The sequence below is a fragment of the Leishmania major genome, chromosome 5 (genome assembly GCF_000002725.2).
Source record: "Leishmania major strain Friedlin complete genome, chromosome 5".
Classification (NCBI taxonomy): domain Eukaryota; phylum Euglenozoa; class Kinetoplastea; order Trypanosomatida; family Trypanosomatidae; genus Leishmania; species Leishmania major.
In genome coordinates this window covers 389,130-405,446 of record NC_007246.2, presented here as the reverse complement: position 1 = coordinate 405,446, position 16,317 = coordinate 389,130, and the positions used below count along the sequence as shown (strand labels likewise).

The 16,317-nt window shown below is 59.1% G+C and overlaps 4 protein-coding genes across 4 annotated transcripts; all 4 read right to left on the bottom strand.

Annotated features, from left to right (window-relative positions):
• Positions 1–2,818: 2,818 nt before the first annotated feature.
• LMJF_05_1100 (conserved hypothetical protein) lies at positions 2,819–3,556 on the bottom strand (the record flags this gene model as incomplete). Its single annotated transcript, XM_001687535.1, has 1 exon — positions 2,819–3,556. The coding sequence occupies one exon, from the start codon at positions 3,554–3,556 to the stop codon at positions 2,819–2,821; it is 738 nt and encodes a 245-aa protein (XP_001687587.1).
• A 2,419-nt stretch (positions 3,557–5,975) lies between these two features.
• Positions 5,976–7,700, bottom strand: LMJF_05_1090 (putative double-strand-break repair protein rad21 homolog; the record flags this gene model as incomplete). Its single annotated transcript, XM_001687534.1, has 1 exon — positions 5,976–7,700. One exon carries the CDS (start codon positions 7,698–7,700, stop codon positions 5,976–5,978), a length of 1,725 nt encoding a protein of 574 aa, XP_001687586.1.
• A 2,616-nt stretch (positions 7,701–10,316) lies between these two features.
• LMJF_05_1080 (conserved hypothetical protein) lies at positions 10,317–12,497 on the bottom strand (the record flags this gene model as incomplete). The annotated part of the gene is made up of 1 exon (XM_001687533.1): positions 10,317–12,497. The coding sequence occupies one exon, from the start codon at positions 12,495–12,497 to the stop codon at positions 10,317–10,319; it is 2,181 nt and encodes a 726-aa protein (XP_001687585.1).
• A 1,459-nt stretch (positions 12,498–13,956) lies between these two features.
• LMJF_05_1070 (conserved hypothetical protein) lies at positions 13,957–15,486 on the bottom strand (the record flags this gene model as incomplete). Its single annotated transcript, XM_001687532.1, has 1 exon — positions 13,957–15,486. The coding sequence occupies one exon, from the start codon at positions 15,484–15,486 to the stop codon at positions 13,957–13,959; it is 1,530 nt and encodes a 509-aa protein (XP_001687584.1).
• Between the last annotated feature and the right edge of the window lie 831 nt (positions 15,487–16,317).

The following is a 16,317-nucleotide window of genomic DNA, read 5'->3' as shown; positions in this document are numbered from 1 at the left end:
TAAAGAAGAACGCGTCGTGGAACAGTCTTGTATCTAAACACATCCACACACCACACTACGACACCAGCACCAGTAGCAACGCCGCACGAATGAAAAGAGTCACGTAGAAGCACGAGGGAGGGGGACTTGATGAAGAGAAAAGGGGGGCGGAGACTGATATACAGCACCCAAGCTCACTCACGCACCACGCGAAGAGAAAGGCAGGGAGGCAGAGAGAGAAGAAGAAGCCCGCAGGCGCACACTACAACACACGTAGACGAAGAATGGAAACAAAAGAGAAAAGCACGAAACCCGAATCACAAAACGTTGATGTGGGCGGAGGAGGAGAAAAGAGGGGGAGCGGGAGGCGAGAGAGGAGGAGGGAGAACGTTCTACGAATACACTGAGAGAGACGGCTGGCGACACGGATGGCGACAGTCACATACCCCTGCTCTCTTACGCCTCTTGAGTGTCGAGGGGACGGTAGAAGGAAAGGGGGAAGGAGGGTGCAGTGTGACCAAGCGATGCGGTTGTGTGTGTGTGTGCGTGTGTGTGCGTGTGTGTGTGTGTGTGTGTGTGCGTGTGTGTGTGTGTATGTATATGTGTGCGTGTGCGTCTTTGTGTGTGTGTGTGTGCGTAGCCAGATGCGGCGCTGGTATCCCCCCTCCCTTACCACGTGCGTGTGCGCGAGAAAGAGCTCTCGAGGAGGAACAACGTACAGAAACAGAGGAAGGGGTGGGAGGGGGAAGGGGAAGGGGCGTGCAGTCTAACTATAAACCAATGAACAAACAAAAGAGAAAAACGTACAGAGAAGAGACGCCGTCACGCCGCCACTCGCACACTTTTCAAGCTGACAAGCCTCTACGTCGGAGTGGGGAGAGAGACGGAGACCGGGGGAAGGGGAAGGAAAAGGGGAGGGGGAGGGGGGGAGGGAGGAGGGGACGGCGCACACGCTGCCCACCTTGCGACCTGCGCGCAGACTTCCTCCTTACTCAGCGAGGAAAAGGCGCGCAGGCACCAGATAGACAGGCGAACACACACACACACACGCACGCACAACCGGAGCGAGCGAGCGAGCGGAGGAGGGGGTGGGGGTGGGGGGTTTGGCGGATAAGAGCGCGTGTGTATGTGTGGAGTGGAAGTCGGAGACACCACACGGAAAGAAAGAGCACCCCAGAAACAGCGAAAGACGAGACAGAGAAAGACAGGAGAATGGGGAAATAACTCAGCCGCACACGTGCGCCTCCGTGGTGATGATATCGCGTCCCGTTACTTTTACTGTGTGCGTGTTTATGTTCTGGGGCGAGGAGTTCACGCTCACGTGAATGTATTGTGCAACGCTGCCCTCTCCAACTCGCTTGAAAAGGCGGTGCGTGCGCGTGACTGTAGTGTGTGCGTGTGTCGACTCTTCGGGTAGAGAAGGAAGGAAGGGAGGGAGGGAGGGAGGGAGGGATGGGGAGAGAAGTTGTGCGTGAAGAGAGAGAGAGAGAGAGAGAGAGGTGAGACGGAGGAGTGTGCGTGTGTGCGTGTGATGCGCATGGAAAGTGGGGAAAGGACGGGAGAGCAGAGACACCCACGCACACGCAGAGAGAAGACGAGGACGACGACTTCTTGCGTAAAACTCAAAAAGGGAAACCGAAAAGACGAGGAAAATGAGCAAACATAAGAATGGGTGCGACGTGTGGGTGACAGGCGGGGAGAGAAATGCGAGGTGACAACCTCCAGGAATTTGTGTGCTGCTGCGCACGTGTGTATGGCCATGTGTAGGCACGTAGATCGGTGTGTGTGTGCGTGTGTGCGTGTGTGTGTGTCGCGTTGACGAGCAGACGCGCAGAAAGAAAAGTGGAGAAGCAATGAGAGAGAGATAAGAAGTCCAAGAGCCGTCCGGCGCTCATTAGCCTGAAGGGTCGTGGTCCACACGTGTGTCACCTCTGCTGCAGTGGGGGCACAGCAACATCACATACACACAAGTGGTTGAAAGGCACGTATACACCGTGACAATGGAGCAGCGCACTCCCACTCTCCTCCCCTCCCAGTCAGCCCCACACACGAGTCCCATGAAGCCTGCCATATCGATTCGCATGCAGAAAGAGCCGGAGAAAGGGGGAGTATGTCCAGTTGCACCGACAGTCACGACGGAGGTATGTGCGTTGGGTTATGTGCACGCGCACGAGCTTCCACGCACGCTTGCGTCGGCGTACCTTTCCCGACGCGGACTCACGTCCACTCCTGCTGCCTTTGTCTTCCTCCTGGCGCGTGCATGCGTGTGTATGCGCAGACACACGCACACACACACACGCACAACCGCCATGCCATTGCACTTGGTTCACATTGTACATCCACACACACACCACACACACACACACCTACAGCGGACCTCCGCTCTCCTTCGCATGGCCGCACGGCCACACCATACCCAAGCCACCATGCGCCCACCATAAAAAGAGGGGGCCCGCACGAACACAACAAGCGCATACAAAATAAAGAGGGGAGGAGAGTGATGAAGTATTTACTGCTTCCGGTATGTACATCCACATCCAACTCGAAGGCACGCAGGCACACACGCACAGGCTAGTCGACTCCAGTGTCCCGCCCATCGCGCTCACAGCACGACACCATCGACGTCGCGGCTGGTCTACAACGCGACAAAGGACGGCACATAAACACAGCTTCTTAGAGAGCGAAGAGCCGCCGATGGTAGCAGTAGTGGTTGTGGCGAAAAGGACGACGACGACGACGAGGGCAAGGATGGCGGCATTCGTGCACACGCGCGCGTCCACTCTCGCCCCTTCTTGCGGCCCCCGACGTGGTCACCGCCGTCGTGTCCGCCAAGCGCACCTCAGTTGGCGGCGGAGTTATGCGTCATGAAGCGGTCGTAGAAGTCGTCGTCTTCTTCCGACTCGGCGTCGCCTGCTGCCAAGGCGACTCCGGCGCCTTGCTTCGTGCCAACCTTCACCATGATGTACACATGGTAATGCCCGGTGGGGCTGGCGGTAGAGGAACTCAGCATCGGCTTCTCCAGCAGCTTGTGCTCCACATCAAAATTTAGCTTCTTGCGTCGGAAGTGGTCCATGCGCGTCTCGGGCGACCCGTACGAGACGACAACGAAGCGGCCGCCGCGCTTCAGCAGGCGCGACATGTTCTTGTTGAAGATGTACAGGTTGTGAAAGGAGTTTGAGCCGCCGAGGATGCTGTCCACGAGGCCCTTGTCCACAATAAAATCATAGAGATAGTCGTTCGGGCACAGCTCCAGCATCAGCTTCTCTATCGGGGCGGTGAGCAGATCGACACAGATCCACTGCATCTCGTTCATCTCCGAGTAGCGGCGCTGCATCTGGCTGATCACCGTCGGCGACACATCCACATTGGTGATCTTCTTGATGTTGAGGTGCTCATACAGGTTAGCGGAGAGACGGCTGTTGCCGCAGCCCACTACGAGCACCCGAATCTGCTCCGCCGGCTGCAGCAGAGGGCGCAGGATGGTCTGCAGATTGTCATATGTAACGAACCAGTCGAAGGTGGTGTCGTTACTGCGGTAGCGGTCCTCCCAGTACTCGGGATTTGCGTACTTCGACATGGTGCCTTGCGCACGGCGGTATGTGCGGGAGTGCCCGTATATCTAAGTCTGTCTGTGTGTGCGAGTGTGTATGCACGTACACACATATAGGTGCGCACACGTACCCAAAACTCACACGCACACACAAATAAAGGACGTTTAAAAGTAACGCCTGCTCGCTACTGATGTCCTGCACAAGGCCTGTGACGTTGTTATTCGTCCCCTCTGTTGTTGTCGTCGTCGCATCCACCTACACACACGCGCGAGCACACAGAGAGAGAGAGAGAGTGATACTGAAATCACGGTTAGAGGGAGGAACATAACAGGCAAAGGCAAGCGATGGACACGTAGAAGGACCCACATGATGGCGAACGGCGCACACCAGCAGCAACAGTGAGAACAGCGGCCATCATACTAACATCACCCCGCACATCAATCGCTGCGCACACGCAAGCGAACACGTTCGCAAGAGCGACAGTGCAAAGCTCCCTGGATCTGCAGTGGAGAAGTACGAGAGAGACGACGGCAGAGCCGGAGCCGCCACGGTCCCCTGCACCTCGGATCGCTCGCCTTTTCCCACCCCAAACTCCAGCTGCCATCACCCATCACCACCACCACTTCCCCGCCCCCATGAATGCATCTCTGTTGCGCATCGGTGAGGAAAGAGAACAGAGAGAGCATGAAGACTCGTCTGTTCAACGCAGCTGTGTTGTGTGCATGTCTAAGTGCGTGTGTGCATGTGGAACTGACGATCGACGGAGAGAGAGAAACAAGACAGAAAAATCAGTCGCGAAGGAGAAGACGCACTCCACGCATACACACACGTGCAGAGAGCGAGCGAGCGATTGAAAGAAACACGCGCGCAGACGCTACCGGAGGAAGAGAGAGGGAGCGTGATGGTGCGTGAAGCCGAGAACATACAAATTTAAGAAACAACAACAACAAAGAAAAGAATTGAAGCGGCCGACCGGAGATGATGCAGCTGGCATTCATTAGGCGCGTAGGGAGGAGGAGGAGGAGGAGAGAGGGCACGAGAGAGTCAAACAGTTGTGTGCAAAAGACGTGTGAAGCCGTCTGTCTGTCTATATACCTCTGTGTGTGTGTGTGTGTGTGTGTGTGTGTGTGGAGAAGTCCACATGCACACGCAAGCAAACGCGCGCCCACGCGAGCACGACGTGCCTCCTTGTTCGCTCTCCTTCTCTCTCTCTCTTGAAGATCATCCTCCCCCTTCCTTCCCCTCGCCAGGTCCGATTGTTCGCCACCGTCAACACCATCTCGAAGCGCTCGTGCACGCGCATCAACACCAAAAGACAAAGACGAGCAAGACCAACGAAGCGACACGCAAAGACAAGCACAAACATTAAAGAGAAGTGCGCAGCATGAGCGCGCCCCCTAAGCCAAAGGAAATCAACACACGAGATGGAAAGATACACACATACATATACATATATGCATATACATATACATATGTATATACATATATATATGTATATATACATACCTGTATACCGCAATAGGACTTGAGAATAATCAATCGAAAACAAGACACGCATGTCTATGAGGGAAGCCCCAGCATAGGCGTGTGTACACGGGGAGGGAGGGGGACTTGTATGTGCATGTGTAGACGTGTGCGTGTGCGTTTCTGACGAGCTCATCACAGACAAGCCGGCCCATTCCACTTTGGCAAACACGGTGCACATAGCTCTGATGATGGATTTCACAAACACGTGCATATATATATATATATACATATGTGTGTGTGTGCGCGTAAATCTGCTTCTATGGTTTCAAGAGAATTATCATTGCTCTGCACGTGTGTGTGCGCGCTGAAGAAAAGGAGGGAGGGGGCGGACTCCGTCGGCCATCAACGAGGAGGACATCACGCACCCTCCGCCCCTCCCTGTATATCTCTATCTCTCCACCCACCACCCACCACCACCACCGCCTCACGATCTGGCGCACACACTCGCACACGCAGAGAAAGGAAGCTAGACGGACACCCATAGACAGAGAACAAGCTCCTGAGGCGGGGAGAGCAAGTCGGGTAAGCAACGAACACATACATCGGGTGCCTCTCCTCTCCGCCCCGCATCGTGGTGGTGCTCTATGGAAGAAAACAACAAGTAAAGAACAACGCAGCATTCAGCTGGAGAGAGGGGGAGCAGCGGGTGGAACGGAAGGGCAACGTGGCCAGTGTGAGACGAAGGTCAACCAGCACCAGTCACTGCGGCAACAGCAGCACGGGAGACACCGTGCACTCGTAGCACTAGCAGATTGAGGGAAAATGATGATGATAATGGAGGTGCTCTGTTGAACGGCACGATGGTTTATGGAGAGCGAGACAGGCGAGCATGGGACGCACACACACACAGCGCAGTACACACAAGGGGCTAGCGCGGCAGCTTCGCTCTCGTCGCTCAGCCCACCACTAACGCCGCTCTCACGCCGCAGCCAACAGACGCAGGGCCGACTCGTTCAGGGTCACCTGCACCTCATCAGACCCCAGCGCCTGCTGTGCGCTCACGTACTGTTTTGATGCCAGTGCAAGGACGTCCACAAACGTGCGCGCGGCATCGCGACGGCGCAGACCACGGCACACCTCCCGCAACGCGCAGCTAGCGCCAACGAGAGAGGCGGCCGACTGCGTGCGGGACTTCTTGTGGTCACGCGCAGCGCGCAACGAGAGCTCCATTCGAATGCGCTCCAGCGTTTGCTGAACACTGGCCGACACACCCGCAGTCATCGTCGAGTCATCGACTCCGTCACCGTCGTCGCGGCCGCGCTTGCGACGCTGCTGCGCCACCTCCGCCTCCGGCACCAACATGGCGCTGCCGTCCAGATCTGCCGCAGCAACCTGCGCATCGTCCGCCTCGAGGGCGCCCCCGCCGCCGGCAGGGACTTCGCTTCGCCGCGCCATCGACTCCCGAAACGCCTGCGCCGCCATCGCAACAGCTTCCTCGGCACTCTGCCGCAGTGCTTTCGCGTATGTGAGGCGAAGGGCCGGGTTCAAAACCCCCGAGAGAGGTGCCGCGTCCAGCGCGGGGTTGGTAGCCAAGGCGTTCGCCGCGTTGGCGGACCCCGTCACGGTGTAGCGATCAGCCTCCTCCTGCGCGTCGTAGGGACCACGGCGCGGCTCGCTGTTGAGAATGTCGCTGCGGTCTGCCATGCACTTCTCGAAGGCCTCGCGCGATAGAGTCGTGGAGTCGAGGTCGCACACGTTCACTGGCCGCATCCTTCGACCTGGACGTGACCGCTGGGCCGCCGCCGCCGCCTCCTCGTCCATGTTCATCATGTCCGGCAGCAGGAACGGATCGGTTGGTATCATGCCCGCCGGCACCTGCCCTTCCAGAGCAGGGAAGCCCGGCGGTAGCTCGTCAGGGAGCGGGACGCCAATATCCAGCTCATCGCCGACAGCGGGGAACGCCATGCCGTCCACATCAACGGCGACGCTGCCACGGCCCTTCTCCATACTCGAAAGACTCGATTTGCTCTTACTGGTGCTGGCGCTGCCGCTGGCGCGCTCGCCGAAGGCCATCAAGTCTGCCCGCATCTTAGCGATCTCGTCGTAGTCCTGCTGCGTGGTGTGAAGCCCGTCGCCTGCCGCCTGCGACGTTGGCTGCACTGTGTACCACGCCGACGCCAGGAGGGCATCCTCCTTGTCTGTGTCGGAGACGTCGATGCGGTGGCTGTTTCCCAGCAGATCAGCGATGGCATTAAAACGGCCCTCGCCAAGAGCCTCGGCAGCGTCTGCCACCGCGCCGTGCTTCGCGGCGACGTCGGCGTTCCAGTCAAACGTGACGGCCTCGACATCGCTGCCCTTCACTGGCACCACGACGCCGTCGATCGAGACGGTGCGGTGCTGACCGGCGACACCCGCCTTGCTGCCCTTCGTCGCGAGAGTCGTCACACGCAAGAAGAGCGTCGCCTCGGTCGCCTCCTTCAGCAGGTGCTTCACCTTCAGTGCGTAGATGCGCACGACACCGACGAGCAGCTCACCGGACGTGCGCAGGGCGATCGGGACGACAGGGCGGACAATGTGGAGGATAGTCTGACTGAGGTCGACCACCTTCACTTCATGGCGGGTGAGTCGCTTGTCCCAGTGCGCGGCAAGCCAAACCTTGGCGAGCGGGCCCTTCTTCGTGAGCACGTAGGTGGAGAAGAACATGGCAACGACGCCCCTGTCTGATGCTGGAAGAAACGAAAGGAAAACAGTGGGACGTGTTCCTGTGTATGCGTCTGTCTATGGATGTCGATAGGTAAGCGCTCCTGATGGGGGGGTCGGCAACGTTGATACAGTAACAGCACACAAGCACACACACCGTCAGTCGGGGACGCGGCGGATTTGCCGACGATGAGGTCAACGTTGTCGCGCGACTGGGGCAGAGAGGAAGAAGATCAAGGTATGGAAAGAATGTGAGGCGCATCGCTGACGCTCCCGACTGGCCGCATGCCCCCTTTTCAGCGTTCCGCCGCGTTGGGGAGGGGGGGAGGGGGGCACAAGCTGGACCACGCCTTTCGCGACACTCGCGGGCCACATTGACCCTTGGTAGGCAGGCCTGTGGCCAGAGCCAGACCTTATCGAATTCGTGGCGACGGGACGCTGGTCAGGCACAGCTTCAGCGTCTTCTTGTGCGGGAGAGAGAACGCGCAGACATCACGCTACTCACGAGCCGGGCCACGACACATTTCTCGCGCCGTCGCAGGCGTGCTTACACATATCCGTGGTGGCGGGGAGAGAGGCTCTCTCTTGTTGCGCAGTCCGTGTATACAGTGCCACCCGCTCGAGCCCGCCGAGGGCGCAGTGAGCTGTCGGCGTGCCGGCTGCCTCACAAAACTCGGAGCTGGGAAGCTGCATGGCGAAACGTTGACGGCAACGCAATGCAGAGGGAGATGCAAGACCGCACTGGAAACAACAATGTGAGAACTGTGCTAAAACGGTGATGAAGCAGAGCGATAACGCACCGCACAGGGTGGTGCGCCGAAGGGACGAAGAGCTCATGGCCGCACGTGTGGGTGTCACAAGCATCATGGAGAACGTCCAAGGGCACCTGGCGTGTCGTCGTCCCAGAGGGAGCAGGCATCCTCTCTGCCTTTTCATCCCTTTGGCACGTGTTCATCTGTAGGTCCCCGCAGCCGACAAGAGAAAACGCGATGCACTCATGACGCCGTCGTGTCGTCGTTGGCGCATCCGATGGAAGGGGAGGGAGGGAGAGACGGGAGAAGACGACGAATAACGCCCACGACAGGCAGAGAGACAAGTGAGGGGGCGGGGAATCGTTTTTGCAAACCCCTTTCCTTCGCGGGTGCTTGTGTTTGCGGGAACGACAGCGCTGCCACCACCTTCACCGGGCATTGATGGCCTGTACAGAGTCATCGATGAAAGGGGGGGAGGTGAAGATAAAGTGCTCCCGTCCAACTCACTCGTACCCAGACGGCCCACGCGCGCACGCACACTCCTGACTGGTCTGAGTGCCGGCATCGCCGTCCTCCCGCATGTGCACGCCAATCACTTGTGTCCCGCTCTGTCCGATCCTTGTTCGAGGTCCATTTCCAAGTCTAGCGGCAAACGCAAACCTCACACAGGCGTGCTTCTTCTGTTTCCTTGTCGGGGAGGGAGGGGAGGGGGGCCGCGAGGCCTCTCGTTGGGAACGTTGACGGGGTGATGTTGTGAATAGGTGTGCAGGTGCAAGTGCAGTTGCACGGCCTTTGAGAAGAACCCCTCCAGCCTTTTCATGCAATGTGTGTTCTGTCTGGGCGGCAGGCGGCAGGCGGCAGGCGGCAGCTGTGGGGAGGGGGATGAGGATAGATGAGTGAAAAAAAAAAGCGGATCAATGCAAAGATGAACGAGGAGTGGAGAGGAAGTTTCTCATGTGATTGCCCTGTGTGTGTGTGTGTGTGTGTGTATGTGTGCTCGCGTGTATCTGTGCGTGCAGATGGAGTTGACAGAAACACCGCTGGTGGCCGTAGGGAAGGAGGGAGGCCCCACCGCCCCTCTTTCCCTCGCCTCCTCCACGGGCGACACTCTCGCGCGCGCAACACATACACACACGCGCACAAAGTGAGATATCCCCCACCCTTTCGCGTTTGCTTTTCGGTTCGCTGTGCTTGGATAAGAACACGCACACACACAGGCGCACACAGAAGCGTGCTGCTGCTGTACATCATCAATCATCATCACATCAACCGCATCCGTCCAGGTCATCCGCATCGTCGGAAACCACACCCACCGAGAGGCTGAGGAAGGGAGGTGGACGATTCGTGTCACCCGTCAACGAAAATAAAGGAGGAGAGAGGTATATAAATGCACGCACGCATACGACCACCCACAGCGGCCGCCCACGCCACAAAGGGCGCACCATAACCCGCAAAGACACACGTGCTCCTGTACGTCACTACGTGCGTGCGTGTGTGCTGAAACAGAGGAGGCGACGACGGGTTACCTCATGACACGACACCTTCCCCACCACCACTTTTTATGGAGAACGGAGAGGAGGAGTGGTGATTGTCCTCCCAACCATGTCAGGGCGCGAGGGGGGGGAGGGGCATGGACAGGTGAGCGGCTTTACTGCTATGTACATAACATTCACACGCACACACAATCATGCAGCGGCAGCAGATGAAAAAGAATGTGTGTGTTTGTGTGCGTGTATGTTAGGGAAGGAAGGCAGGGAGAGACGGATGACGGCCGTAGTGCCCCTATGGTGGGAGGGAGATGCGCCTGTGTGCATGTGTGTATGTGTATGCCTTGTAGTTGCCGCTGCTTCTTCCTCTTTAGCAGGTGCTACTCCTCCAACTCTGCCTCGTCACGGCGGGCCTTGGCTTCGTATAGGGGCTGCAGCTCCGGCCGCGGCTCCAATGTCGGAGGCGGCGGCGTTGGTGGGCGCTGCGGGGCAACGGTGGCTCTGGGCAGTGTCTGTGCGGCGCGGCGCTGCTGCGCATTGGCGGCCGCCATTGCCGTCATGGCGTCGGTCGAGATGGCGGCCACGTCGGACAGCGGCACCGCCACGTACGTCGTCGATGCCTCCGGCAACTCGGCGGAGAGCAGCTGCAGCTTGTGCTCCAGCTGCGCCACCGTTTCGCGGTGCACCTCCTGGGCGTACAACCACACCGACTCCTCGGCGTTGCCCTGCATGGGGTTGCACCGCATAGGGGGCAGCAAAAGAGCCATGGAATTCGTAGAGGCGAGCTGCAGGCGGAGGGCGGGCCCGACGGCGTCCACCACGTCGCCGCCCACGGACGAGTCCTCGCTGATGCGCACCGCGGGAAGGCGGCTTTGCTGGTGGTGCTCGTCGGGGCTGGCGCTTTGCAGAGACTTCTCCAAGAGCACGACCGGCTCCGTGCCGGGAGCCTCCAGCAGGATCATCAGACGCGTGACGGACGGCTTCAGAGTAACCGACTCCGATGGCGGGCGCACGCGCTTGCCGACATTGTCCACGAGGATGGGGAGGATGGTCACCTCCGTGATGGCATCGGGGTCGGTGGCGTCGTAGCGCATCGACTGCACCTCCACACCCCTCAGCTCCACCCCCTTTAATTCCACCTCGCCAACTACCACGTCCTTGGCCGCGGAGGCCAGGGAAGCCACCCACCGCAGCAGCGGGGCGTAGTTGGCGACCTTGATGAGGTCCGCCATGGTGCGGCCGGTGCACTCGGCGCCAAACTCCATCGGCACCCGCGTCGAACCGCTCGGCTGTGGCGGTACCACGAGCTCTATGTGCGGCACCATGCGAGACGTGCATTTGCGCATGCTTGGCACCCACGACGTGCCCTCCGCCGAGTAGGTGCCCGCCTGCTGGAAGGCGCCCGGTGTGAGGCCGCAGCGGTGCACGTAGACGCCGGCGCCGGCCGGCGCGTCGTTTTCGAAGTTGCCGATGTAGCGCACCGTGCCGGACGCGAGGCGCCATTCGCCCGACACGAACCGGTTGTGGTGGAAGGTGCCTATAAAGGAGGAGCCGTCCAGCAGGTGGTAAGTGCCGCTCCCGTGCTTCTCGTCCTTCACCCAGGCCCCGTCGTAGCTGCTGCCGTCGGCGTAGACGTAGCGACCCTTGCCGCTGCGCTTGCCGTGCACCCACCGCCCGAGGTAGCGGGAGCCGTCTGGGTACACCATGCGGCCGTAGCCGTGGCGCATGTTTCTGAACCACTCGCCGCAGTAAAGTGCGCCTCCCTTGGACCACCAGTAGACGCCGCGGCCGTCACGTTGATTTTCTTTGTACTCGCCAGTGTAGCAATCGCCCGAGGGGAAGAGCGTCTGACCGAGGCCCTGCTTCGTGCCGTCCGGCAGGCGCGGCCCCACGTAGATGCCAAGCTCGCCAATCCGCTTCACCACCCCGACGCCGCCATCCCCCAACTCGCCGTGGTAATCCTCCAGTGTGTCGTACACGAGCTCCTCCGGCATCGGCTCCACCTCCTCCTCTTCCTCGCTCTCCTCGTCCTCGATGGCATCGTCACCGCTGTTGGCCATAGCACGCTCCGCCAGCCGCTTCGCCTTCTCGTTCTCGCGCTGCTTCTGCCGCTCCGCCACCTCAGCAGCCGTGGGTAGCTCCTGCGACATCTCCGCCCACCGGTCGTACACCACGACCTCGACCGACTCGGCATCGAAAGAGAAGGCGGCGCGCTTCATACGCTTCACGAGGTACTCGACGAGCATGAAGTGGTTGTTCAGCGTCGCCCACTGCAGTAGCGTCTGCCGCGTCACCGGATCATTCTCCAGCAGCAGCCCCTGCACATCCTCGTCCTCCATGTCGTTGAGGAAGCGGATCAGCTGGCCAAGGCGTGGGGCCGACTTTTTCAGCTTTACGTAGTCGGCAGGGCGGCCTCCGCGAGCTGCGTCGTTGTTGGCCACATCTGCGTTTTCCTCGTCGTCCGTCTCCTCATCGCTGCTGTCGACGCTGTTGTGCGTAGGGTGAATATACTGCCACATCTGCGGCAGCTCCACCGCCACCTCGCTGGCGTCGTCGGACATTTTCTTGTGCCGTGTGTGTGTGTGTGTGTGTGTGTGTGTGTGTGTGTGTGTGTGTGTGTGTGTGTGTGTGTGTCCCTATGTGTGTACTTGAGGTGCGCCGGCCGTAAAGAGTGTGCGCGTCGTCGTACTGGCTGGTGGGCCTCAAAAGGGGCCGTGGGAGAAGAGACAGGGAAGTCGAGAAACGAGAGAGAGAGCTCTCTGATGATGGCGCAGTGGAGAGACGAGAGGCGCAGAGAAATGGGCGGGGGAGGAGAGAGGGAGTGCAGGCAAACCGTATCATCCACGCTGACGCGTCAGACAACCCGCGCGAGAGAGAGCGGATGCAGGGGAAGCAGCCGCGCACAGAAAGGGATCGCGGGGGGAGGGGGAAGGAGGGATGAGTGGGGAGCGGAGGTGACCACACAGAGAGCGATAGAGAGATGAAGGGGCGAGGAGGGTGAGCTTACGGACAAGAGCCACACACACACACACGTTGACGGAAGGGGGGCATGACAGAGGAGAAAATACGGGGAGATGATCGCATTCGTTCCCCTTCCCTCCAGCCGCCCGCTACCACTGGCCGTGGGAAAACCACGCGCGATAGTTCTTCCCTGTTCTTCGCTGTTCTGCCCCGTTTCCTTGGCGCTCATCGGCAACGGAGAACGCGACGAAGGAAGCGAGAGGTGGAGACAGAGGACATGCAAGAAGAGCGCGCATGCAAGCATGCATATATACGCCCCACCAACACACACGCACACACACATACACAACCATGTTGACCCAGGCACATATCACATGGCGTAATCGAATAATCCTGTGAGCGCGTGTGTGCAGACACTAGGCAAAACAAAATTGGGAGAGGTCTAGAGAACATGAAAGAACAAAGAATACAGAAAAATGATGTGACGCAGAGGCGGAGGAAGAGCTGCCGTGCAGTGCAGTGCGGTGCGGCGGCATGAACTGAGAGGGGAGTATGCAGGAGGAATGAGAAATAAGGCAGGACACCTTCACGCCGAGGGGGAGGGAGCACAGAGGAAGCGAGGGGCATCAGAGAAGAGCAACCGCGTGGATCCTGTCCGTCGATCCTTCACCAAGGGGGGGGGGGGGGGGGAAAGAGAGCTCAAAGCGGCATGTGCATACACTGAGCGTGCATAAGCCTCCCTCCCTCCCTCCCCCCTCCTGTGGGCACGTTCCCTTTCCCGCGGCTGCCCGCAGGCCTCAGCCGTTCCTGAGGCTGCTGCATCAACAAAGACACGGAGGAACCCAACACATGCAACAGCAAAGATAAAACAAGAGAGAGGTGCCTGCCTGTGGCGAGTCGCCTGAGCGTACGTACATCTGCACATCTCGCTCTCTCTTGCTCCTCCGCTATTTGCCTCAGTCTCCCACCCCCACCCCGCCTCATCCTCAGGAAATACACATGCCTACATGAGAGAAACGATCACGAATAGAGTCACGCAAATCGGTCGCACACAACCGCTTATGCAGTGTCTGAGTCCGGGTTCACCGGGAGCTGGCGAGAGAAGTGTAGCCGCTCGCGCCTGTCCGCCTCAAAGTCGAAGTGCTCTAGCGGGATCGTCTTGGAATACCCCATCGCCTTTGCGTCCAGCCCCAGCTCACGCAGGTCGAACCTCAGCACATCATGGACGTCCACATGAGTGAAGGTTTTCTTGTCCGCCTCGTGGAAGACGCTCCGCAGCGGGCGGCGCTTGCGATTCTTGGCAGGCCGGTGCCCGGTGCTGGCGGACAAGCCGAAGTGGTAGCGCAACGGCAAATGGATCGGGTACACCTCACCGCACATGGTCTCCGTGTACGTGCGCACTACCTCCACCTCGTCCGTCGCCTTACCCGTCTCATCCACCACCGACGACACCTCGCGTTTTGCAACGTCCTCGCGGCGGATGATAACGGTTAGTTTCCGTTTGTAGTAGCGCACGATCAGCTCTAGCGGCTCCTCGGCGGCGGTGACGGCCTTGGTGACCTTGTCCATCATACGTGCCTGGGGGTCATACGGCTTCGTGCCCTTCTGGCGAAAGTCGTACGTGCACCGCAGCACATCCGGGGAACTGCGGAAGTTTTCACGCGTGGGGTCAAAGTTGTTCACCACCGTCGCCCCTGAGCTGGATGTGTGGTTCGGCAAGTTCAGCAGTAGGTAGATACTGGCGGTGTGGTGGTGGTGTTGCACGGCGTCGCCTTGCTGCTGGTGCTCACGTAGGTGCTCCTTTTCATCTCCCACGGAATCGAGAATGAGGCCAAAGCCTTTGTTGAAGTCCGAGAACTTCACGCCCATGATACGTGGCTCCCTATCCGACTCGTCGACAGAGGTGCCACGCTTGAACAGTTGCTTGAACAGCGACTCACGCTTCCTCTTCTTCGCAGCGCGGCGATCCTTCGCTTCTTGTCGCTCCTGCTTCTCCTGCTCCGTCAGATCATCCTCATCCACGTCTTCGTCGTCGTCGTCGTCGTCGTCGCCGTTGAGCAGGAAGTCGGCCACACGCCACGGATTCTCCGCGTCCAGCATCTCGTCCCGCAGCTCCGGCGAGATGGACTTGGAGTACTTGACGACGTGCTGATGATCGTCGCCAATCGGTTGGTCCAGATACCATAGAGCCATGCCGTCGCCGCCCTGGTAGTGGACGGAGCTACCGTTCATGTCAGCCGCCAGCGGTGGCGGCCGGATGGAGAAGCGCACGCGAGCCTCCCAATTGTCGTGATCAAGTGGTGCAGTGTTGAAAGCAAACCCGTGGTCATCCAGATCGTTCGTGGTGAGGCGAAGGAAGCGCTCGTTGGCGACCGCCGACCCGCCAATCATGTAGTGCGGGACACCTTCCTCCCACCAGTCGCTCACGAGCGGCTCTTGAAAGCTGTGCTCGTGTAGCAGCGGCCCGCGCATCACGCCAGGCGGCAGATCATCGTTCACATGGGCCGCAGCGGCGGTGCTAACGCACGCGCAGCCGCACAGGAAAACCACCAGCAGTGATACTGCTAGCCCGGTAGTCGCCATGGGCATGGCGGAGACTCTCTTTGCTGTTGCGATTTCGCTCCTTCGCTGCATCAAAGAGGAAACGCTGCGGCTATGAAAAAAAAGTGCGCTCGCTGCGCAGTGCCGAAGACTGCGAGGAAGTGACGCGATGTTGAGAGTTTCTTCAGCGAGAGATACGGACAAGTAAACGCAGAGGAGAAAAGGGTTCAAGATGAAGCAGCGCCCTGATGCAGCAGGCTCAGTAGGGTAGGGCGAGCAGAGCGAGCAGAGACCAACGAGCAAACCAAACAAGCACATCGATTTTTTCTTTCCTGCTCGACAGAGCGTTGCATCCATACGTGGCCGCTACGCGCATTCGAAGTCCCGCCCTTGCCTGGATACGGCCGAGAGAAGAGGCTACAAGGGGTGAAGTCGCTGTTTGCCGGACCCGACAGGGAGGGGGGGAGGGGGAGAGAAGACGCGGCACAAAGCGCATGCGCACACCCGGCCCACCTTTTTCCTTGTTTGGGAGTACTGGTAGGAAAAGGAGGAGGTGGGGGTGGTACTGTTTGCCCTCTCGTTTGTTTGTTTTGTTCGTTCCCTTTCAATTGTGCCCGTCGGCTGCCCCTTCATGGACTTGGCGGTTGGCACCACGCCTCCTTTCGTTCTTTTGTTGTTGTTCGTGTCTTGTGTCTGGTTGTGGTTTGTTTTGCTGATGCTCCGTGTCCAAGGGTCACGCATGCCCTATCGAGTGTGTATGTGTGTATATAGAGCACGTGCTGGTGAATGTCCCCACAGCAAGCGAATGCACCGTTTCGCTGGAAGAGTTCGTTCTTCAAGTACACAAAACAAAAATAAGGGCGGGGCCAGGACCAGCGG